The following is a 26,340-nucleotide window of genomic DNA, read 5'->3' as shown; positions in this document are numbered from 1 at the left end:
CCTAATGATTTTTTCCAGTATAAATGACATTGCCGGCATTGTTTACAGTTGGATTCCTGATTATTGTCAGTTAATGGATGAGTTTTTAATCACATGCAACATGGTTCATTATGTGATCCCATCGAGGCTTAACGACCCCGGTAGTCTTTCAAAAGCCTCTGTCAGGCCCGGATGCCAAAACAACAACAACAAAAAAGTGGAAAAATAGTTGCGCGGCAGATTAAAATTCCGCCTGACGTGTTGCCGTTATTGTGCTGGCGGGAAGACGAACGACTCGTTATTGCGCACCTGGCCAGACAGAAGGCGGGCGGCGCACCTGACAGACAACGTGAGCGTGTTTTTTACGGCCCTGCGGAAGACAAACGCGCACACGGCCGGGGCGGGATGGAGCGCGCCCGTGCGGGATGCGCTTCAGCCGTCCGCCGGAGAGCCGGAGAGCCGGAGAGCGAGAGAAACGGGCGAAAGGTTTTTCCTGACTAATGCGCGTTATTTCGGAGATGTTCAGAATGCCTCCCTTTCAATGTTCCGCCTGGGCGCGTGCGACTCTCCCTCCGAGCGTGTTTATACGTTTGCGGGGGTGGGGGGGAATCTTGTTTTTGTGGGATAATGCAGCGCTTGGTAATATTGGGGACGGGCTGGGCGCGGGGCAGGAAGCCAGCCGATCGGACACAGTGAGTGATTACGCCATTACCGCTGTCCGCCTCCCCTCCCCTCCCCTCCCCTCTGTCAGCTGTCCCTGCCCCCGGCGCTGGACCGAGCCGCGCACGCACTCACTGGAGTTTGAATACAGCCGGCACCCACCCGCCCGTCCAGCTGGGCTTAACGCCGCGCGCGTTTAACACAAAGGGAACGCGTCGCGTAACGATTTTTACTGTATCGTGAGGCACAACCTGTCGGACGCCGTTTAATACCCGCATGATTTCTCGAGTCTATCGATCCGGACTGCCATGTAGGTGAGAGGGATGCCTCCCCCTTTTCCGCCGGCTCGGACACTGTGTCTCTTCAGACGGAGGGATATGAACAGAAACTATGGCAGCTGCGAGGAGATTTTATTGATTTATTTTGCATTATAGGCCCGTAGTTAGTTGTTCTGCTGCGTTTTCAATGCGCATTGCAGGGCCGTGGGTTGTGTCCGTGTTTAAAGCGACGCAGACCGCGGGCTACTCGAGCGACAGATGAGCAGCTGAGAGGTTTAGATGGAAACGCGGCTGGAGTCTGTTAAAGAAAGGAACATCGAGTTAATGGAGGGACGACTCAGCAGGAGGATGCTATTCACCCGTGCGCACTGATAACAAACACAGATAAATCTCAAGGTTAACACTATTTTTTTGTGGGCTAATACCAGACTGCCCGCCCTGGCAAAAAAATATTACCGGGTGACTGACCAGGAGTCCCGTTGCGTAACTTGTTAAACTTCACATTTCTAGACTTCACTTCCGCCTGCGGTGGAAATTGCTGATTTCTGGGAGATTTCTGAGCCCTCTCGGGTATCAGGGAGCCGGTGACTCATTCCGGGAGAGGTGGATTGCCTGTAATGCAGTGGCAACAAGGTATTTATTACCTGTCCACCTACCTCCTCACCACAGCTTCTAGAGCTCGTGAAGATAAACACGTTTGGCTCAAAAAATAGCACCTTCCGGAAAAATCCACCCTACAGAGATATGCCGTTAAAACTTCTGCCAGGATGCTTACGACGCACCATCTAGTATTTTGTTATGTAAATATGTTTACGTAATTTTTTTTAAAATCCATTCATCAATTTTGAGTGTTGCCTTGACACTGTGCTTGCAAATTGGCAGGTGTGCGACTGGTTTAATTGCACTGTGATTTGTGCACAGAGCTTAAAAAGAGTGACAGATGGGCAAGCCCTGGCCATTTCAGCAGTCCCCTGGTCACCCCCCCAGTGCCCCTTTGTCTGGCCTGGCAGTGGGGCAGGAGGAGGAGCAGGTTTGACCTGTGTGGGCTTGAAGTGAACATGAATACCTCTGTCCAACTTCACGTCTCAGTCTCTCCGTATCTGCTCATCACATTACATTACATTAATGGCATTTGGCATACGCTCTTATCCAGAGCGACGTACAGTTGATTAGACTAAGCAGGAGACAATCCTCCCCTGGAGCAATGCTGGGTTAAGGGCCTTGCTCAAGGGCCCAACGGCTGTGCGGATCTTATTGTGGGTACATCGGAGATCGAACCACCGACCTTGCGGGTCCCAGTCATGTTCTTAACCACTACGCTACAGGCCGCTACCTGTACCAAAGGTCAGGTATTGTGGCTTGTGTGGAAGGCAAAACAAAAGGCCCACGAGGTTCTGCTCTCAGGAAGCTGGCAGCCTCGCAGTTCCACAGGGAAAACAGACTGTAATTACTGAAGTTTCTGTTCGAATGGAAATTAGTGTGTGTGTGTTTTTCTCTTCGCTTCCATTGGGGCGAGTTTCTATAAAAATCAAAGAAAGAAAGGACTTTTTGTTCTTTTTTCTGGCAGCGGTGGAGGAGTTGTTTTTTTAGTTGTTTTGATAATGAGCTTCATTAGACACTTGAGTGCTCTGGTGAAGTTCACTGCTTTTACATTTGTATTACCTTTTCTTTACACTGCTGATGAGCCTTGCAGCGTCAGCGCGCGTGATTGGCTGCTCAGTACTGCCAGGAAGGAGGGAGAGGAAGCGTTGAGTTCGCTGCTCTGTGTGTATTAAGGTGTCCTGCTGTCTTCCTCTGTTAAACACTCAACCTTTCTGGCCTGCCTTCAACCTTGTCATCGATTTGCTGTCGTCTCCCGGAAGTCCTGAGCTTGGGTCGCTTAGCGCCATGTACACAGGGTGTTGAGGCTTCAGGTACTGTAAGCCCAGATCATTTGGCGATGAAAAGCCCCCCAGAGACTTCGACTAGTTCCCACTGTGAACTGACAGAGATGATTTTCTAACTGCAAGTGCTCAGGAGAGCTCTGCACAGTGGACGCGCCAACTAACAAACATACAGTACATACACATTACACACATAAACACACTGAGGCCTGTGGTAGTTTATCTGTGGATAATGTTAACATACATACGAGTGAGCACAACCCATAAAGCCACAGAGATATAAATACTCCAGTAGGCTAAAGCAATTATTTTTCCAATTATTTCTGAGATTCTTTTTGATTAGATTTATACCCTGACACAATGCTTGCGTGTTGTATGTGTGGAAAGTTGCTTCAGGATCCCTTGCCGAAAACCTGTTCAGACATTTCTCACAGCGTAAATGGAAGAAATAGAAAGAAGGAACATACATGAGCCAGGTTGCCAGATGGGATACATTTCCCCCAACAGATTCCTCAGAAAGCTCCTGCTTGGGAATGCTGTGTGGCTCATCTCGTTAAGGCACTGTTCTAGTTCATGGATGAGCATCACGATCTGGGGTAGAATCCAGACTCTGCCAGGGGCAACTGTGGCCAACGGTCCCACTGTACGGCACAACTTTCTCAAGTGTTGCCCAGCAACCAGAATGGCTGCCCTCACAGTGCACCAGTGACCCCAGCTAGCTGATCAGGTACTCACAATGCACCAGTGACCCCAGCTAGCTGATCAGGTACTCACAGTGCACCAGTGACCCCAGCTAGCTGATCAGGTACTCACAGTACACCATTGACCCCAGCTAGCTGATCAGGTACTCACAGCGCACCAGTGACCCCAGCTAGCTGATCAGATACTCACAGCGCACCAGTGACCCCAGCTAGCTGATCAAGTACTCACAGTGCACCAGTGACCCCAGCTAGCTGATCAGGTACTCACAGTACACCATTGACCCCAGCTAGCTGATCAGGTACTCACAGCGCACCAGTGACCCCAGCTAGCTGATCAGATACTCACAGCGCACCAGTGACCCCAGCTAGCTGATCAAGTACTCACAGTGCACCAGTGACCCCAGCTAGCTGATCAAGTACTCACAGTGCACCAGTGACCCCAGCTAGCTGATCAAGTACTCACAGTGCACCAGTGACCCCAGCTAGCTGATCAGGTACTCACAGCGCACCAGTGACCCCTGCTAGCTGATCAAGTACTCACAATGCACCAGTGACCCCAGCTAGCTGATCAAGTACTCACAATGCACCAGTGACCCCAGCTAGCTGATCAGGTACTCATGTCCCCCTCTTACAGTACTGTTGTCAAACGCTGTACCCATGCCTTAGGGTCTAAATCCATATTTTTAAAGGGGGGTCAGCCCTGCTTTCTCCCGCTCACTTGCTTCACGTTTCTGAAAATAAAATCTCTTAAGCTCGGAATCAAATCATGGAAAATGATTGGGAGACTTAAATAATGAATTGATGTTATCATTTTAATGAAGTGATTATGTGGACTGAGAGAAAAACAGATCTGTCTGCAACGGCTTTCTTTTTTAACCACGGCTGTGTCGCACCTGGACTCATCTGGAGGCCTGACTGGGTAAAATGTGTGTTGACGGACTGGGCTCCATTCCCAAGGTAATGCCCCTCTCATCTTAAACGGCCAGTGCTCCTGGATCACTGCACTTCTCCAGTGGGCACTCCAACTGAAGCACTTGCACTCCTCCAAACTCACTTACCCGCAAAGCGTACCAAATGTCCATTTTAAGTACTTTCTTAAGTTGTGCACTCATGGGCACACACTAAGGCATTCACACAAACACACGCTCTCTAAGACACAAGCACACTCATTCACACACGCTGCTTCACTGCTTCTCATTCACGCGCGTCTGTGAACGCACGACTGCACCGTTCCAGTGTTGGAGGGGACTGCACTTGCACACTAATTGGCTTGATAGACCAATAAAGTTAAACGGTCCATTAATCCTGAGCCCGGCCCAGAGCTTGGCTCTGAAAATGCACCTCTGGCACGCTTTCTCTAAAAAAGCCACCAAAAAAAGAAAAGTGTTTTATGCAAGGAAGACTTGGAGCTGGGTTTGGGACTAGCCTAGGAGGGGAAATTTGGTGCTGAGGAACACAAAATCCAAGCCGCATTTCAGCAAATATCGCCCTCTCCCTGTACTGCCACATCCTCCAGCATAGGAATAATTAGATTCTATTTAAATAAACACATAAAAATGCTTTGTTAACCCCTTCTGTAGCGCAGCCTTGCTTAATGCAAGCCTGAAAACATTTCAACCCTTTTGACTACAGGCTTAATTCTGTTCTGTTCTGAAACATAAACCCTTGGGGTTTGGTTTCCAAAAAGGACATTTTGGGACTCCGAAAGGACACTTGGTAACAGAATGATATTATTGGTGGCATTTATATAGCGCCTTTATCCAAAGCACTGTACAACTGATGCTTCTCATTCACCCATTCACACACACACACCAGCGGTAATTGGCTGCCATGGAAGGCACCAACCAGCTTGTCGGGAGCATTTGGGGGCTTGCTCAGGGACACTTCGACACACCCAGGGCGAGATCGAACCAGCAACCCTCCGATTGCCAGGCGACTGCTCTTACTGCCTGAGCCAATGTCTCCCCTAATATACTAAATGTGCTTGCTTGTTTCGTGCAAGCAACAAAGTTTTACTGTAGGTGCTTGCACACGCTGGGTGAGCTGAGGTATTGCTTAGCCAGTGCTGGTCTGAGAACCATATAGGTGGTCTCATCCAGCCAATACAAACCATAAATAATAGTATTCCTATGTATAATTCCTCTGGAGAAATGCTAAGTAAACAATGGACATTCTATTGGTTTTTTTCCGAATTGAATTGAAGTTAGACACCGGACCCGTGCGCTGATAATTTGTGTCCTCTGTGGATTTCCAAAAAGCATAGAAGGTGATCTGCTTCCCCACCTGTTAGGAACCGTTATCGCCAGAACAATGCCATTGTAAAAAAGGTTATACAGATAGAACTGAGTTTTAAAGCTCTCAAAAGCTATATTCTGTGACCACATTGATTGAATACGTCACTGTAAAAAAGTAATGACAGCAAATAAACCCACTCCGGCCTGCGCTCACACCAGCCCTTATTTACAGGGGTTAAGGAGATAGACTGTCTGTCCATCAGTAGATTACATGTTGGCCTCATTTAAAAAACATGCATATTTAAATGATTCATATTTGCACTAAAAGCTGTTTTGCATTTTGAGTGGTTTAAATCAGTTTCTGCCCTTCCACCCATTCCATAGGAGAGGAGTGGAGGAAAAAAAAAAAACTTCAATTTCTTCCGCTACATTAACCCGGGGGTTCGGCCATGTCCTTATCAAATACGGTTGAGCTTCACTTGAGTACTGAACTGGCTAAGCTATTAAAGTGCAGATAAAAATGATCAAAATGTAGAAATACTACTCAGCATCCCACTAGCCCTTGTAGATATAGCCCTTGAGAAGTTTATGTGGAGTAAGAGCTCTGTTGCTTTTAATGGGGGAGGGGGAGGGGGGATTTCTGCGGGGATATTTTTCCCTTAAAGGCAGACTAACCGTGCCAAGGTGGCGCAGGGATAAGGCCTCAGGCCTTGATGCAGGCGTCAGTTCCAGATGCAGGCAGGGGTTCACACCCCCGGTCCTGCCAAAGCCGGCACGCAACGGGCCCCTGGGTTGTGTCCACAGCAACATGGCAAATTGGAACAGATAGGGTGCGATTGTCTACCGAATTGCGAGAAAACAGGAAAAATCACAAACAAAAAAGAAAAAGTACTGGTCGTTTTTTTCTCCCTGAATTATGCTTTTTACGTGGACAAAAACTGGTCAAACGTGGAGGCCAGCTGCTAGGTCAAAAAAAAGGTCCGCTGAAGTCTTTCAGCACCGAAGTGTTGTTTTGAGACTGGTGTTGGTTTCAGACTTTAAAGTGAAGAGAGCTTTTGCATATTTATGTATTTATCGGCTGGAACTCAGGGGAGAGTAGGTTCAGTCTGCATTTTATCTCTTGCACTCCATAATTTTAAAGGCTAAAAGGGGAGGGAGTAACACCGCCATTTTGCGAGCTGTAGCAGCGCTGATTGCCGAGGTCGGGAAAAAGCATCAGTCAAGCGTTGCCTTGAAGAGATGGAGTTAGGGTGGGGGAGATGGAACAGCTGTCGTATGTCTTGTGATTCATTCATTCTCATCCGGGTTGTTGTCGAAAATAACAGATTTTGTCTTTAAAATGTATTCTTTCATGCGGATTCACCTGCCAATATTATCATTATGGCAGTAGGAAGAGACTACAGACATGAAGAAAGTAGCTTTGTCCCATCGGTTAATCTTACAGAGATGTGGAGGTCTCCTCATGACAGATTAAGACGACCATAGATTGCTGCCCCTGAAAAAACTCTTGTGGTGGTGAAGTTGGTCTGTCATGAACAAGTGTGGTTAGAAATGTGATAGTTTGTGAGTAGACCACCTTTAACTGCTGAACCAATAGGAGAGCAGCCAATACGACGGCTGGGTATTAGAGCATAAGGATGTTGTGTTGATGAAAGTTTGGGAAGCAAATGAAGGCATGATTGAGTTGAACTAATCATAGCCTCAGGTGTAAGGCTCATAAACTTATGCTGCTATGATCCTGCCAAGGTCAACGTGCAGATGTAGGGTAAGTCCCACCAGATTCTGAGCGATTTGCTTTGCTGATCTACCAGCGGTCTGTTACTACTCAGTAATCATGAATTCCTGCAGGTGGAGCTCCAAAGCAGTGATTTAAGCCAACTCAACCATTAGCCAATAATTTCCATTTGTGGGTGTGTGTGAGAGAAAGATAGAATGTGAGTGTGTGTGTGTGAGAGAGAGGGAGTGTGTGAGAGAGATAGATTGTGTGAGTGTGTGTGTGAGAGAGAGGGAGGGAGTGTATGAGTGTGTGTGTGTGAGAGAGAGAGAGAGTGTGAGAGAGATAGATAGTGTGAGTGTGTGGGTGTGTGTGTGTGAGAGTGTGTGAGAGAGAGAAGGAGTGAGTGTGTTTGAGAGTGTAAGTGTGTCAGGTTCCGTGTTGTTCGTTGCCTAGTCTTTTGTCTACGTTTTGACCCATTGCCTGAACTATTAATTACAAACTGCCTTATCCTTGCTGATTCCGTTTGCTGGCTCTTGATCTTCGCCTGTCTGACCTGCCTATTTGATAATAAAGGCTTTATTATAAAAACCTACACGTAGGTCTCGCGTCTGGGTGGCCTGTTCTCCGGACCTGATAAAGTGTGCTTTAACCTGTTGTAATTGCTGCCGCGCTTTCCTGCCCCCGCTGTGCCCTACCCGTGTCCCCACGTTGCTGTATGCAGCCCGTCCTGTGCGTTCCTCTCCACACACCCTCTCCTCTCTGCGCCCTGCCCGGTCCGCAGGTGGGAGACCAGATCCTGGAGGTGAATGGGCGGAGCTTCCTGGGCGTCCCCCATGACGAGGCGGTGCGCGTGCTCAAGTCCTCGCGCCACCTGATGATGACGGTGAAGGACGTGGGCCGCCTGCCGCACGCCCGCACCGTCGTCGGGGAGACCAAGTGGATCAGCTCCCAGATCGCTGAGAGCTCGGCCAGCAGCAGTGTGGCGGGGTGAGCGTGCGTGTGTGTGTGTGTGTGTATGTGTGTGTGTCTGACAGTGTGTGTGCGTGTGTATGTGTGTGTGTGTGTGTCTGACAGTGTATGTGCGTGTGTGTGTGTGTGCGTGTGTGTGTGCGTGTGTGTGTGTGTGCGTGTGTGTGTATCTGACTGTGTGTGTGTGCGTGTGCGTGTGCGTGTGTGTGTGTGTGTGCGTGCATGTGTGTGTCTGACAGTGTATGTGTGTGTGTGCGTGTGTGTGTCTGACAGTGTATGTGTGTGTGTGTGCGCATGTGTGTCTGACAGTGTATGTGTGTGTGTACCTGTGTTTCTTTGACTGTGCATGTCTGACTGTGTGTGTGTGTGTGCGTGTGTGTCTGACAGTGTGTGTGTACCTGTGTTTCTTTGACTGTGCATGTTTGACTATGTGTGTGTGTGTGTGTGTGCGTGTGTGTCTGACAGTGTATGTGTGTGTGTACCTGTGTTTCTTTGACTGTGCATGTTTGACTATGTGTGTGTGTGTGTGTCTGACTGTGTGCGTGCATGTTTGTCTGTGTTTCTTTACTGTGTGCATGTGTCTGACTATGTGTGTATGTCTGACTGTGTGTGTGTCTGACTATGTGTGTATGTCTGACTGTGTGTGTGTCTGACTGTGTGCGTGCGTGTGTGTCTGTTTCTTTGACTGTGTGTGCCTGACTATGTGGGTGTGTCTGACCGTGTGTGCATCTAACTGTGTGCGTCTGTGTGTGTCTACGTTTCTTTGTCTGTGCGTGTGTGTGTCTGACCATGTACGTGCGTGTGTCTGTGTTTCTTTGACTGTATGTGTGTGTATCTGACTGTGTATGTGTGTGTGTGTGTGTGTGTGTATGGATGTGTCTGACTGTGTGTGCATGTGTGACTGTATCTGTGGACGTGCTTGTCTTTTACTAATCTAGTGTTCCCAAAATAAATTAATATTTTTAAAATAAGCTTCTGACTAACAGCCAGCCCTACCCTTTAGACATTTTTCTGTAAAAGCACCATTTGGTGGGCAGTCTTTCTGAGAACTTTCTACCCTAATGATTTGTCACTGCTGCCAGGAACACAGCTTAGGATATAGAATCTGTTAAAGACCGTTACCTTGCGTTTTATTATTTCCAACTGCATAACGAAATCGATCTCAAGTGTGACCTTGCACCTTGGAAACTGTTCCGACAAATAGCCTTTTTTGTTGAGTTATTTTTGCATTTTGTTTTACGTGTACATTTTTAGCTGAATTTATGACACAAGGAGACAGCACTGTATGGAACTCGGCCCTTTCCCTTTAAAGGAACTGCCGGGGGCTACTGAGATTAGAGTCTAAAATACATTGTTAGCTTGAATACCTAACATTTCATGCTTTTATAAATACACAGTACATAACATTGCCCAGTGGTGTCTGAACCAGACATGAGCAGACTTCAGATTATGATTTTATACTGAGTGTACATGCCTACCATAACACCTGAACTTTTAGGACGTTACAACAGAACTATCTCATTCGGGGTTTTTTTCTTCTTCTTCTTCTTCTTCTTCTTCTTCTTCTTCTTCTTCTTCTAGTGCCCTTATTTTTGGTGGAAAAGCTATTGCATTCAAAAAAAGATCTGTGTATTCCCTTTAGTAATTACCCCAGTTGTCAGATTGAGAGGACATAGCACTCAAGTCAGTTTTATGTCATATCCGGTGCTTGATCATCTCCTGTAAACGGTTGCATTAGATACAGATGATCAGATAAAGAAGGGGAGTCCTCCTCCTCCAAAATCCCATTCAGCCCCCTATATCCTTCTCTCCTCTATTTTATCCCTCCATTATGTGCCATTTAAAACCCATACCGAATGTCCCTTTTCACTGAGCTTGCAGCTAAAGTGCTCAGATGCGGCATGCTCATAATCACAGTTTGCCCACTAGCGAGAGTGACACTGATGCCTAAACTAGCTTTCAGTGTAAATAATGATAGGCTGTTTAAACTCTCCCTCTCACAAAATCTCTGTGTGAATAAACCCTTATAATGGTGTGTATATGGGGCCATCTAGCATGGTGAATATGGAGTTTGGATTCAGACACCACTCTCTGAGATAATGTTGGGAAATAACACAGAGAAGGTTTGCAAACTCTGGTCGTTTTGGTGCAACTTTTGATAGTCATGTTAGTTTTAGTGTGTGTGGGTGTGTGTGTGGGTGTGTCTATGTGTGTTTGTGCACATGTGTGAGAGAAGAGAGAGTCTGTGTAGGTTTTTGTGTGGATGTGTGTGTTTGTGTGTGTGTTTGTGTGTGTGTCGTGCATGCAGTGCATGTGAGAGTCAGCGTAGTCAGTGTGTGAATGTATTGTTTGTGCGCATATGTGTGTGCGCTCCCTGCATGTACAGTAACTCATTGAGAACACACAAGCTGTGTGGTGTAGAACTGAGCCTTCGTCTCTTTGTCCCGCAGGCTGCCTATGGACCAGGGGGCCTCTGCATCGGGGAAGGTGAGGACGTGTGTCTAACCCGCTCACACTGTTGGGCTGCTGTGTGTTCTCTGTCACATTGTTACAGTCTCTCTCAGTGTACTGGCTGTGTTAGAGTCTCTCAGTGTACTGGCTGTGTTAGAGTCTCTCTGTGTACTGAGTGTGTTAGAGTCTCTCTCAGTGTACTGGCTGTGTTAGAGTCTCTCTCAGTGTACTGGCTGTGTTAGAGTCTCTCAGTGTACTGGCTGTGTTAGAGTCTCTCTCAGTGTACTGGCTGTGTTAGAGTCTCTCAGTGTACTGGCTGTGTTACAGTCTCTCTCAGTGTACTGTCCGTGTCAGAGTCTCTCAGTGAACTGGCTGTGTTAGAGTCTCTCAGTGTACTGGCTGTGTTAGAGTCTCTCTCAGTGTACTGGCTGTGTTAGAGTCTCTCAGTGTACTGGCTGTGTTAGAGTCTCTCTCAGTGTACTTGCTGTGTTAGAGTCTCTCTGTGTACTGGGTGTGTTAGAGTCTCTCTGTGTACTGGGTGTGTTAGAGTCTCTCAGTGTACTGGCTGTGTTAGAGTCTCTCTCAGTGTACTGGCTGTGTTAGAGTCTCTCAGTGTACTGGGTGTGTTAGAGTATCTCTGTGTACTGGGTGTGTTAGAGTCTCTCTCAGTGTACTGGCTGTATTAGAGTCTCTCTGTGTACTGGGTGTGTTAGAGTCTCTCAGTGTACTGGCTGTGTTAGAGTCTCTCTGTGTACTGGGTGTGTTAGAGTCTCTCTCTGTGTACTGGGTGTGTTAGAGTCTCTCTCAGTATACTGGCTGTGTTAAGAGTATTTTCTCAGCAGTTGCTGTGTGTTGAGGAGAAATCTCTCCAGCACGTGTTTCTTGCTCCATGTTTCTCTCCTGAAGTTGTGAGGAGAGACTCTCGCGGGAGCAGCGGGGAGCAGACGGGTCTCCCGCTGAGAGCTGAGGCGCGGGTGGTCGTTTCCTCAGACGGGAGACCAAAGGCTCCTGTGTGTTTAAGAAACAGAGAGCGGCTCCTCTGTTCTGCTGGAAGCACCGCTACCGCTGGGGCTCACCCGTATTTACAGCGTTTGTGCCAATGTCTTGGGATCGGGGCTGCCTAAGGAAACATGCACACGACTGCCTGTGTGTGTGTGACTGTGTGAGCGCACATTTCTGTGTGTCTGTGTGTGTGTGTGAGTGTGCGTGCACATTTCTGTGTGTCTGTCTGTGTGTGTGTGTGTGTGTGCGCGCACATTTCTGTGTGTCTGTGTGTCGGTTCTTTCTTGATTTGGCTCTGTACTGTTTTAGGGGTTACCTTAGGTTTTTGCTTCAAGTTCAGTTGGACTCAGATCAGGTGAATGACTTGGCCAGACAAGAATTTTCCACTTGGCTTTGGAAAACTTCTTTGTGACTATAGTATAGTATAGTAGTATATAGTAAATGCCCAAACCATAAAGCCCCCACCACCCTGTTTCACAGATGAGGGGGGTGCTTTGGATCTTGGGCAGTTCCCACATTGCTCTGGCCATCACACTGATGCTGGTGAATCATAGTCTCACCTGTCCAACAGAACTTTATCCAGAACTCTGCAGGCTCTTTTAGGTACCTATCAGTAAGCCCAAACCTGGCCACCCTGGGGGGGGGGGGCATGTCCCTTTATTCTGGGTGTGCTGACAGGGCAGAGACTAGAGAGGAGGGGGGTGGGGGTACTGCAGGGGGGCTCTAAAAACACATGCCCCCTCCGGAGTGTCTCTCCAGCAGGAGTGATGCTATTCCAGGCAGTGACAGGAAGGATGGGCTCACAGCTTCTGCCTGAGGGAGGGAGGGAGGGGAGGGGGTTAGGGAGAGGGCGAGGAAGTGGGTGCAAGCACTGGGTGAGTTTTGGGTAGGATGGGGAGGGGCATAGAGTCACAAATAATTGAGGGTTGAGGTTCTGCATTGTCACGCCAACCGACCTCCTTTAGTGACAGAGACACATTGATTGCCTTTTATTAAATGCACAAAACTCCGCAGACGGATAATGGCCAAACTCCCTACAGAGAGAGCGGAAAATAAGAAGGGGGGATGATGATGGAGAGGCGTGGTTGACGGGGGAGGACAGGGTGTTGAAAAGGAAGGAGCGTGGCGGCCGGGATCTCGGGAGATTGCTTTCTGGATGAAGTGTGTGCACTGTTCGAGTGCCCCTCCTGTTCCCCCTTTCATCTCCCGAGCTCTGAGCGCTGTCTGCACTTCCCCGAGAGGCGCTGTCATGGTGTTCATATGCGCCCTGTGTCTGTGTCTCTGTCTTTCACAGACACACAAACACTCACACGCACGCACGCACACACACTCACACGCACACTGACACACACACTCACACTCACACGCACGCACACACACTCACACGCACACTGACACACACACTCACACGCACGCGCACACACTCACACGCACACTGACACACACACTGACACACACACGCACATACACGCACACACACGCACACTCACACACACTCACACGCACGCGCACACACACGCACATACACGCACACACACGCACACATACACACACACAGACACATGCACACACATACACGCACACAGACACATGTGCGCACATGCACACAGACACACGCACGCACAAACACTCACACGCAAACTCTCACACACACTCACACACACACACACGCACATACATGCACACACACGCACACTCACACACACTCACATGCACACACACACATGCACACATACACACACACGCACACACAGACACATGCGCGCACACGCACATACACACACACACGCACGCACACTCACACACACACTCACACACACACGCACACTCTCAAACACACTCACACGCACACACACACATGCACACACACAGACACATGCACACATACACATGCACGAAGACACACGCACACACACACACAAAATTATAAATTCAAAGGAAATCCACACAAAAGGTGTATGAAGAAGTGATATATTGAGAAGTGCTGCACGTTGGCTTTGAAACATTCTTAGCGTTTGAACTTGAACTTGGAGTCTGAGAGCCACACTTGATATTTTGCAGAGGTTGTGTGTAATGTGTTTCTGAAACACACACAGCACACACACAGCATACAGAACTGGTTTAATGTGTGCAGTGGGCTTTGACCTCTGTGTCTTTGGGTTTGAGTAGTAGTAATAGTAGTATTAGCTGTTGCTGTTACTGTTAAGGGGAGCCCGAATCAATAATGTAGGCCTATGCTTTAAAGAGAACCAGCCAGTGAACGGCTTATCAGACGATTAGTACGGAACAAACCGCACTATGTCAGTCAGGCCGCCCACGGTTTGCAACACGATGTTCAGCACCCCGCTGTTTCTGTTTAAATAAACATTTCGCTACGTTTTGTCAGGGCTGAACATGGCCCAGCTTTGCTGTTATGTCACCCCGGGAGGGAGGGCTTCGTTCAGCCAGGATGACCGTGTGTCATGGCTCACCAGTGCCCACAGTCTGCTTGGTCAAGCTGCACCTGATGTGTCCTCCTCCATCTCATGAAAACAAACAGAGGGTTTTTGGGAGTGCAGGCTTGTCTTGGTTGTCAGTGAGGTTTGTAGTGATGTACATGGCTGGTCAATGCAGCCATGCATTCCAAATTTGGAGAAAAGGGTGGACAAACCTATATCGCTTAAATCAGGATTTACATGAAAAGGTTTCGGTAACCGGTATTCATCGACAGCCAATCTCATTGCTCCATTGTGATTTTCCGGCCGCAAAGCACCTGCATTTAGTTTATTCGTCGTCACGATCCAACGGACCTCGCAATTCTGTCTCTCCCCGCCATTTCAATTACGGCAAATTAAGCTAATTAAGAGGCCACGCAGGCCAGCTGTAATCACAGACTCTACCTGGAGCTGTGTCTCACTCACCTGCCCATCCAGACATAACCAGGCTGATCCGCCCTGGGCTGGTCTGTACGGAGGACCTCCTGACTGGATCTGTGACCTTGTTACTCTGAGGCTGCCGATTTAACTCCCTGGCAGAGTACTGCTTTTCGCCTTAATCACAGCAGAAAACGCCCTTCTTTTTTAAAGTGTATTATACATGATGTCAGTTTTGTAAGTTTGTTTGTATACAGTAAGCCTTTCTGCTTCACAAAATGCTGGTCAAATTTTATTAAAACACTTTTTCCACATCAATTAGGGTTTTCAGGGAAACCTGGGACTGAATTTTTAATTTTGTTCTTAATATTTGTTACCTTGTTTTTATGTGAAATGTATAGAATATAGGTATATTTTATGCATATTTCAATGTATATATTGTCTTTAAAATGTTTGGTTCAATATATCTGGTAAATTTTCCAAATAAATCACTCCCAGCTCCCCTCCCAAGCGCTATATAAAAACTTCACTTCTCTGTGTAACGATGACTCACTGAAAAAGGATGTGCCTTCTCTCACTCTTTCATACAGGAAAAGTAATAATAGCAATGAATTATTTTATTATATGCAAGGATCTAAGGCTCCTTCATGAATACTGATGAGAACACAGTTCCGCCAATTCCCTCCATTTCTGTTGATTAATCAGCACCATGAAAACAGATACTTGCAGCTGATTACTGATCTCACAGTTTACAGCCAATATCTCGCCTCATGTCAAGGCTAACATGCACACTCATGTTTACACATACACACACACGCAACCCACACATACATAAATACACACACACGCAACCCGCACATACATAAATACACACACACGCAACCCACACACGTTTATACACACACGCAACCCACACACACATACATACATACACACACACGCAACCCACACATACATAAATACACACACACGCAACCCACACACGTTTATACACACACGCAACCCACACACACACACATACATACATACATACACACACACGCAACCCGCACATACATAAATACACACACACGCAACCCACACACGTTTATACACACACGCAACCCACACACACATACATACATACATACACACACACGCAACCCGCACATACATAAATACACACACACGCAACCCACACACGTTTATACACACACGCAACCCACACACACATACACACACATACATACATACATACATACATATACATGCAACCCACACATACATAAATACACACACACGCAACCCACACATACATAAATACACACACACGCAACCCACACACACATACATACATACACACACACACACAACCCAAACACGTTTATACACACACGCAACCCACACACACATACACACACATACATACATACATACATATACATGCAACCCACACATACATAAATACACACACACGCAACCCACACATACATAAATACACACACACGCAACCCACATATACATAAATACACACACACGCAACCCACACGCGTTTATACACACACGCAACCCACACACACATACATACGTACATGCACACACACGCAACCCACACATACATAAACACACACACCTGCATACACATACGCATGCGCACACATAATCACTAATGAAACGCATACGCACGCACACACACACACATGCACACGCACACACACATACATACACATACACACACACACAACCCACACATACACACAGATACATACATACATACATACACATGCAACCCACACATACATACACACACACACACACCTGCCAGAACATGGACACACATACACACACCCATGCACACACACACACACACACATACACACAAACACACACTGCTGTAACTGAAGCTTTTAACGTAATGACGCAGATGTGAGCCAGGTCTGTGTGTTCTGGTGAGTGTGGCATGTATCCCACAATCCCACGCATTCCAGTGTGCCCTTGGCCAGGTCCCTGCTGTCCCAGCTGAGCTGGGGAGCGCTGATACACGCTGGCGGGCAGTAACGCAGTACAGCACCTCTGTTTTCTGAAGTAATGCTGGGATGTGCAGTATGAAGCTGTTCTTATATTTGCTTTTATTTCACTCTTTCACATTCTTACATCAGGGCTTGCATGTGTATGTGTGTGTGTGTGTGTTTGTGTGTGTGTGTGCGTGCGTGTGTGTTTGTGTGTGTGTTTGTGTGTGTGTGTGCGAGTGTGTACACGTGTGTGTGTGCATTTGGTAATACGGCTGCATTTGTATATTGTATATTTATATCTATACATATTAATACCTAGAATTAATAATGTCTACATGTGTGTGCCTGCACTCATACACCCCGTATGCTTGCATGTGCATGGGCACGCAGACGTGTATGTGTGAGTGTGTATTTTCTGTGCATGAGAGAGGTAGAGAGAGGTAGAGTGAGAGAGAGAGAGAGAGAGAGAGAGAGAGAGATTATATAAGGCTGGGCCGCCCGTGTTTATTCCTCTGAATGAACCTGAGCGTTTGTGTGTCTGGTGCGCGGTGTCTGAGCGCGGTGGCGGATTGCGCTGTAATCCAGTCTGTGCCGCTGCTAACAGCCTCTCTCATCCGCCACGCCGCCGTGCGATACCGGCTAATCTCCCGCTGCTCGCTCGTCTGCTACAAATGTCAAAATAAAGAGCAGACACGGACCTGTGGTGCAGCCAGCCTGGGCCCGGCACCCTGCCCGTGGGTGGAGGGTGACCCATAAACACGCTCGCAAAGGCAGGAGGGTCACTGGGGCCACATCGACTGGGTCATGGGGGTGAGAGAGAAATTAGGACTCTCTCTCTCTCTGTCATTCAACCAGGAATAGGAATAGCTGTAGGGCGGCCTGTAGCGTAGTGGTTAAGGTAAACGACTGGGACACACAGGGTCGGTAGTTCTAATCCCGGTGTAGCCACAATAAGATCCGCACAGCCGTTGGGCCCTTGAGCAAGGCCCTTAACCCTGCATTGCTCCAGGGGAGGATTGTCTCCTGCTTAGTCTAATCAACTGTACGTCGCTCTGGATAAGAGCGTCTGCCAAATGCCAATAATGTAATGTAATGTAATGTAATGAATACATATCGACCTCTCTCTCTCTATCATTCAAATAGGAATACATATAGACCTCTGTCTCTCTCTCTCTCTCTCTCTCTCTCGGTCTGTCTCTATCATTCAAATAGGAATACATATAGACCTCTGTCTCTCTCTCTCTCTCTCTCTGTCTCTATCATTCAAATAGGAATACATATAGATCTCTGTTTCTCTCTCCTTCTCTCTCTTTCTCCCTCTGCTCAGTTCAGTTTTATTGCCGTGACAAGCTTTCTCCAGCAGCACATATTGACTCTGTACAATTTCACACTCAGGTGCTGCCAGCCAGCTGGTGGCTCAGGGATATAAATCTCCAGTGACTCTGAGACACAGACACAGACACAGACAGACCTGACTCTGAGATACAGACAGGCCTGACTCTGAGACACAGACAGACCTGACTCTGAGATACAGACAGGCCTGACTATGAGATACAGACAGGCCTGACTATGAGATACAGACAGGCCTGACTCTGAGATACAGACAGGCCTGACTCTGAGATACAGACAGGCCTGACTCTGAGATACAAACAGACCTGACTCTGAGACACAGACAGAAGACAGACAGACCTGACTCTGAGACACAGACAGACCTGACTCTGTGACACAGACAGAAGACAGACAGACCTGACTCTGAGATACAGACAGACAGGCCTGGCAGCTACCAATTCATTTAGTGGTCCATGTTATGTAGCTGGATTATCACTTGCCTTTAATATCTAAATCAATTAATCTGCTCGATTAATTCATCTTCAGGTTCCTGCGCCAATGAATCATTCTGCTTCAGTCTTCCAAACCTGCATGCCAGACCGTACTCTGTACGCCAGACCTGTACTCAGGCGTACACATTTCCTAGCTGATTGTTGTGGTTGTGATTTTGACTGAAATAAAAGTCTGAATATTCAACTACATGCAGAGTTCTGCAATACTGTACAATAAAGTGAGAAAATGCCACTACCTCAGCCTTGTGTTAAAGAGGCCCTGTGGACTGTTCTTTCAATACAATTTGACGCAGACAACTTGTTTGAGTGGATGTATCACACACCATTATCATGGATTGAGCTGTGATTATCTGACCTGGTCCTGCTGACATGCCCATTGATTAGATCTGGCATCTGATTGGAGCACGCGGTGCGACACCCTCCTCATGCGGTTATCTGTCAAATACTATTGACTCTTCGCTATACTCGTTAGACACGCTCGGGTAAACTACTGTACAGCTGATGGCTTTCCAACAGGCGGCTGTGAGTGATACGGACGGTTTATGGCCGGGGGGTAGGCTTATTTTATAACCAAAAAAGTCTAAATCGATATAATCACTATAAAGTACCTGGGTGCAGAGTTCATCCATTATTTTGTTCTGTTGTAAATTAATGGCAGGTGAGCTTTTGGGTTTGGGGTTATTTTGGAAGAAAGAATCCCATTCATTTGAAAACATTACCTGTTTATTTCCAGAGACCAGCTACCAGCTCAGACAAGCTACCAGCACTAGCTGGTTGACCAGCTCATACCCAGCTAGACCAGCATTATTACATTAATGGCATTTGGCAGACGCTCTTATCCAGAGCAATGTACAGTTGATTAGACTAAGCAGGAGACAATCCCCCCCTGGAGCAATGCAGGGTTAAGGGCCTTGCTCGAGGGCCCAATGGCTGTGCAGATCTTATTGTGGCTACACCGGGGATCGAACCGCCAACGGGTCGATGCCAGTGGGGTCCCAGTCGTTTTCCTTAACCACTACGCTACAGGCTGCCCTGCTTTCAAGCTGGTCAAGCTTGCACTCCTGGATTTTACAGCAGGGAATTAGAGACTGGTGTGTGGAAGTGCTGTAATAGGAGCGGTTGCTGTGTTTTGTTTGTGCATTAGCATTCCAGTGTGTGCTCTGCACTGATCTACATTGGAGCCGGTTTCATATTGGCTTTTTCTGGAGAGATCGGGGAGGTTGGCGGTAATCACTGTGACAGAGAGTCAGCCTGTAATTTCTCTTTTGGAAGAACTAATGCAATCCTTGGTCCAAGGAAGCTGTGCCCTTTTTTAGTTTTCACTTAAAGCGAAATGCTAATTTTAGTTATTTATTCTCCTGTGCAAACATTTCATTTAGGTGTTTGTTCTTCTGACAGAACAGTCCTTGCGCTAATTGCAATGCGACTCTTGAATGTGATTGTGAATCAGACATTAGGAACAAACACTTGTGTGATAGGGTGAAGCGTGACGTTTCCAAAGCACTTGTCTTGTTCCACTGCATTGAACGCCCTGGAGGTTTGTGCTGAGAGTGAGGGCCCATGCCCAGGTTTGTCTCCCCTTTACCCGCTGCGTGTTTTCAGCGGTGTTTTTTCACCTCCGTCATTTGGTCCGGCTTTCCTCAAGGTCAGACACAACCTGCCTGCTTCTTATGGAATATTGATTTTCTAATCTGGTGCAAAACCTGTCCCACCTCTTTCTGAAAATCCCTGTGTCCCTCTCTTGTTCACTCCTCCATCTTCCACTATGAAGGAGCACTTTTTTTGTGACCACCATTTTGTTTTACATCAATATGTATCAACTGAAAAGAGTGAGAACTTTGTTGTGCTGAAAATTGTGCCTGTAATACAGGAGTGTCAAACTCCAGTCCCGGAGGGCCGTAGTGTCTACAGTTCTTTCGTGCTTTCTTTTGACTGAATGAAGTGTCTGGGCTCTTTAGCCAATCACCAGCTAAACATAATCTCTGGTGCTGAAACGCATCCAAAACCAGCAGACCCTGGACTGCATTCTGACACTGATACACCCCAAATGATTTTTTATTTTCTATAATCCGTGGGTGGGAGAAAATGGTTTAAAATGGCTCAATTGAGTACAAAAATCGAAATTGGATGGATCTTTGCATTTATTATATTATACACTCTTTACAGCGTGTACAAACGCTGTACAGTGTTGGAGGGGAAACGTGCCTCAGCCAAATGAACCAAATGTTGACGTATGTAACGTGAATAGTACTCAGCCCGCTCAGCGACGGAGCTGCCTGTGTCGACCTTGCAGCAGCTGAGAGGGGATGGGATGGTGCAGGCAGCAAGCTGGGGGGGGGGGCGGGGGGTGCTGGGGGGGTGTTCGGTGGTCCTGCCCGCAGTGAGACAGCAGCACGGATGGGTGTCGCAGTCGGGTCCAGGGGAGAATCCTCCTCTCCAGCCCTCTGACTGATGGCTTTGAAGTGCTTTCTTTGATTAATGAGCTCATTTTGAAAAGAGCTGCTTGGTTTGAGAAACAGATAATCAGGGAGTGGGAGGGCGTGTGTGTGAGTGTGTGCGTATGTGTGCGTGTCTGTGTGTGTGTCTGTTTGTGTTTATGTGCGTCTGTGTGTGTGTGTGTGTGTGTGTGTGCATATGTGTGTGTGTGTCTGTTTGTGTTTGTGTGTGTGTGTGTGCATGTACGTGCGTGTGTGTGCATGTGCATGCGTACGTGTGTGTGTCTGTTTCTGTTTGTGTGTGTGCGCATGTACGTGTGTGTATGTGTATGTGTGTACGTCTGTATTTAAGTGCATGTGTGTGTATGTATGTGTGCGTGTGCATGCATGTGTGTGTGTGTGCACGTGTGGACGTGTGTATATGTCTATGTGTGTCCCTGCATATGTGAGACTGTGTCTGTACGCTTGTGTGTGAGTGTGGAATGTCAACGTATGTGTCTGTGTGTATGTGTGTGCACGTGAGACCGTGTCTATGCATGTGTAGATCACAGTAGTGATCAGCGGCCGGTAACTCTTAATAGCCTCAGATAAGGGGTGCTGATGAGTGCTATTTATCAGCAGGGAGGCACACTGAGCCCTAGGTCTGATTTCCTGTTAAAGGGCACCGTGGGTCTATCCGGATATTTAATCAGCACTTTCCCCTGCACTTATCAAGTGAGCCTTTTTCCTGATTGGAACTCCAAATTAAGTTCAAGATTTCTATTTTTGAAGTTAAATGATGTTTTCAAAATGGGAAAAAGTATTTAGTTGGCCATTTTAAAACTAACCAAGTACCTGGCCCTGAAGTGTTTTACTCAGAGAAGAACTCTGGGAGCATATCTGATGGGCCTGTCTGGGCTAGCATTCATCAGCCTGATCAGCTCCACTGACTGCCCTGGTGAGGCTGAGAGCAGGTCTGTGGGGTGAGATTGCGATTGTTCACGTCCACTGGATAAATGTACTTTTTCTTTTTTTTTTCTGCCCTCACTTTCTTTCTTTCCTTCCTCTTCCTCATCCTGCTTTCTGCCTACCTCTGTGCTTCTCTCTTCTTCCCTGCCTGCTTCATCCTCTTTCTTCCCCTCTTCAATCCTACTCATCTTCTCTTCTCCCTCTCCCCCTTTTCCTTCTGTCCACCCATTCGCCCTTTCCCCCATTGTCTCCTTTCTCTTCTTCCCCCTCTCCCTGCGCCCTTCCACTCCCCTCTTCACCCTCTCCCTTTCTCTATCTTCTCTGCCTCTCCTTTCTTCTCCCTCTCTCTCCCTCTTTTCTTTCTCTTCTACCTCTACCCTTCCACTCCCCCTTAACCTTCTCCCTTTCTCTATCTTCTCTGCCCATCTTCCCTTCTCCCTTTTCTTTCTCTTCCCCCTCTCCCTCCACCCTTCCGCTCCCCTCTTCACCCTCTCCCTTTCTCTATCTCATCTGTCTCCCTCTTTCTTCTCCTCCCCCTCACCCCCCTTGGTCCTGGCCCAGCCCATGTTCTATAAGGGCGTGGCCGGCTCTCAGGTGACCCTGTCCAGCCTGGTGACCCCGCCCCGGGCCCTCCTGGAGGAGCAGGCGCGCCACCTGCTGACGGAGGCGGAGCGGCAGACCATGGGATACTACCTGGAGGAGTACCGGGACGGCCACATCGCAGTGGAGTCTCTGGTCATGGCTCTGTTCGAGCTGTTTAACACCCACGCCAAGGTGAGTCTCAAATCATATCCGCTAAGGTGAGTCGGCAATCACCCACCGATTTGAGTCACCAGTCACCCGCAGTATGCTAAAGGTGAGTCACAAATCACCAACGTCGAGGTGAGTCGCAAATCACCCACGTCGAGGTGAGTTGCAAATCACCGGTGCTAAAATGAGTCACTGATCGTGGACATCAAGTCCCAAATTGCCCACATCAGGTGAGTCAACAGTCACCCATGCCCAGGTGAGTCGTGAATCAGTCGGATTTGGTGAGTCGTGAATCATCTGTGCCAAGGTGAGCCATGAATCTCACACTTCAAGGTGAGACAACCTGTTTTTTTTTTGAGAGTTTTGCACCGCATAAGCAGCCTGTTAACACCCAGCTAGTCATTTTTGTTTCTCAGAATGCTACTGGGATCCAATAAGTGAATTTGCCCAGGATTGCAGAGTTTGCCCAGTGATTAATATTTATCTTATTAATCACTTACAACATTACAGGTACACTCTTGTAATGCTATTCAGTTTCATTTTTCTCGGATGAAATATATTTTAATTATGTGTTCAATTGGGACATTGCAATATGTACATTTTAATTAATTACATTAATTCCGTTTTTTTACTAAATCAATTCAATGCTTTTATGTGACAGACCTGCATTGTATTCTCATTCTCATTATTACGCTAAACTGTCCACCAAAGGAGAATCTCAGTGGTTAGGCCATTGTTGGTAGGCACATGATGTTACAAACAGACTCCAAAGCTGTTGTTGTTATGTGATGTGTGATCCAAACATAAGGCCGGCTAAGGCTAACGAGCTAGCACGAGGCAGCGGAGGAGAAGTGGCTGTTAATGATGATGTTTAAGAAAAGATTTAAGCTTGATTATTGGAAACTGCTGGATAATTAGCCACAAGCCTAGCAGGTGCGTCAAGCACATGCGCTCATTTATGGTTGAGGAGAGCGCAAATCAACCAACACACGCTCAATTCACACTCTTCAAACCACACAAAGCCCACCTGTGTGTTTGCAGTGCTCATTCTGTATGACTGATTTCTTCCCCCACTGAGTTTGCTTAATTAAATACAGGACCTGCTAGATGGACAATGTATGCCCAGGGGTTTCAAAATGTCAGATCTCAGGACCCACTTGAATGAATACTCAAATATTGAGTATATTTTTCTTATATTTCAGTAACAATTACACACACTGTAAGGCAGTGCAGTGTTCAGTCCAGGTAGTGTGACTGCAACCCCTCTCAACCCTCCTCCTGGCGCACTACCAGTGGCCATTCCTCAACCATAGTTTGGGTTTTCTCTGACCGTGAGTGGTCCCCCCTGCTCCAGTTCTCCCTCCTGTCGGACGTGCGGGGCCTGGTGGCTCCCCAGGATCTGGAGCGCTTTGACGGGCTGGTGCTGCGCCGCGAGATCCAGGCTCTGAAGGCCCGGCAGGCCGGCGTGGCCGCTCCCCCGCCCCACAACCACGACTCCTTCTCCATGGTCTCCTACCCTGACACCCTCACCTCCTCCGCCAGCTACCTGACCTCCACCACCCTCAGCTCCGCACGGGTAGGTCACCCGTCTGTCTGTTTATACTTCTCTCTGTCCATCTGTTTCACTGTCTGTCTGTTTAGATGTGTACTGTACGTTTTCCTGTCTGTTTCACTGTCTGTCTGTTTAGATGTGTACTGTACGTTTCCCTGTCTGTTTCACTGTCTGTCTGTTTATACTTCTCTCTGTCTGTCTGTTTCACTGTCTGTCTGTTTAGATGTGTACTGTACGTTTTCCTGTCTGTTTCACTGTCTGTCTGTTTATACTTCTCTCTGTCCATCTGTTTCACTGTCTGTCTGTTTATACTTCTCTCTGTCTGTCTGTTTCACTGTCTGTCTGTTTAGATGTGTACTATACGTTGTCCTGTCTGTTTCACTGTCTGTCTGTTTATGCTTCTCTCTGTCCGTCTGTTTCACTGTCTGTCTGTTTATATGTGTACTGTACGTTTTCCTGTCTGTTTCACTGTCTGGCTGATTAGATGTGTACTGTACTTTTTCCTGTATGTGTCACTGTCTGAGGTGTACTGTGCAGTATATTGCCGTGTCTGTCTGTTTGACTGTCTGCCTGATTAGTTGTGTACAGTGCAGCTTCCCATCTGTGTGTTTGACTGCTGATTGTGTTTGTACTGTGCTCCCATTGACTGAACGCCCCGGTATAAATCCATTAGCCTCAGAGGATGCAGCACACAGGGGAATGCTGGAATATGAGCGGGGTGTTACTGTATGTCATAGAGAAGGCAGCACACAGCAGGGAAGGTATTTAGCGTGACAGCTGGATGAGTGTCTCCTGCTGACTATAAAAGAACGAGGGCCAGACCTTTGCAGAGATTAGGAACAGACATTTACTGGCCTATACTGCATCACACTCTCACAAAGGACGCCCTCACCCCCCCGTCCCTGTCGCCCCCTCCCCAGGAGAGACTTCTGTGGTTGATAGATATGATGGAGGTAGGCGGCCCCCCTGCAGAATGTGTTTGCTGTGCTGTGCTGTGTTTTTTTGTGCTGGGCGTGTGCCTTGTGGCTGTGTGTGAGCAGCGTGTGCATGTGCACGTGTGTTATGTTTCTGCGCATGAGCACTTTTCTGTGTGTGTGTGTGTATGTCTACACATGTGTGAGTGTGTGTGTGTGTGTGTGAGCGTGAGCATTCATGCTTGTACTGTATGTGCATGTGCATGTGTGGGTGTGGGTGTGTGTGTGTGTGTGTGTGTGTGTGTGTGTGTCTGTGTATGTACATATATGTGTGTGTGTGTGTTTGTCTATGTGTATGTGCTTGTGCGTGTGTGTGTGTGTGTATGTGTGCGTATGTGTGTATGTACAACCATGTGTGTGTATGTGCTTGTGTGTGTGTGTGTGTGTGTATCTGTGTATGTACATACATGTGTGTATATGTGTGTGTGTTTGTCTATGTGCTTGTGTGTGTGTGTGTGCTTGTGTGTGTATCTGTGTATGTACATACATGTGTGTATATGTGTGTGTGTTTGTGTATGTGCTTGTGTGCGTGTGTGTGTATCTGTGTATGTGCATACATGTGTATATGTGTGTATGTGTGTGTGTGTATGTGCCTGTGTTTCTGTGTGTTTCTGTGTGTGCATCCCTCTCTCCTCCCCCATGTCTCCCGCTGTGCGTGCATTGGCATTGCGTCTCTCGCTGCATGCTGGGTAATGACTGCAGTGGCGTATTGATGTTGCAGCTGGGCTGTACCAGGCTAAGATCCCCCACCGCAGTGAATGCAGGCCTGGTGCTGCTGATAAGCGACTGGCAAAACAGCGGGCGTAAGAACAGAGAGTGCGGGGCCAGAGCACAGGGGCAGAGTGCGGGGCCAGAGCACAGGGGCAGAGCACAGGGCCAGAGCGCAGGGGCAGAGTGTGGGGCCAGAGCACAGGGGCAGAGCACAGGGGCAGAGTGCGGGGCCAGAGCACAGGGGCAGAGCACAGGGCCAGAGCACAGGGGCAGAGCGCAGGGGCAGAGCACAGGGGCCAGTGTGCAGGGGCAGAGCGCAGGGGCAGAGCACAGGGGCAGAGTGCGGGGCCAGAGCACAGGGGCAGAGCACAGGGGCAGAGCACAGGGGCCAGAGCGCAGGGGCAGAGCACAG

At 47.8% G+C, this 26,340-nt stretch overlaps 1 protein-coding gene across 1 annotated transcript in view; it reads left to right on the top strand.

The window, feature by feature from the left end:
* Positions 1-26,340, top strand: part of whrna (whirlin a) — a 93,352-nt gene that overhangs the window by 54,543 nt on the left and 12,469 nt on the right. The window contains exons 4-7 of the mRNA XM_061263206.1: positions 8,234-8,439; positions 10,872-10,908; positions 22,503-22,715; positions 24,046-24,267. Coding sequence (XP_061119190.1) covers positions 8,234-8,439; positions 10,872-10,908; positions 22,503-22,715; positions 24,046-24,267 — 678 coding nt within the window. The remainder of the gene's footprint in view (positions 1-8,233; positions 8,440-10,871; positions 10,909-22,502; positions 22,716-24,045; positions 24,268-26,340) is intronic.

The sequence above is a fragment of the Conger conger genome, chromosome 12 (assembly GCF_963514075.1).
Source record: "Conger conger chromosome 12, fConCon1.1, whole genome shotgun sequence".
In the NCBI taxonomy this organism is placed as follows: domain Eukaryota; kingdom Metazoa; phylum Chordata; class Actinopteri; order Anguilliformes; family Congridae; genus Conger; species Conger conger.
Note: the sequence above shows the minus strand (reverse complement) of the source record. Positions and strands in the feature narration are given on the sequence as shown.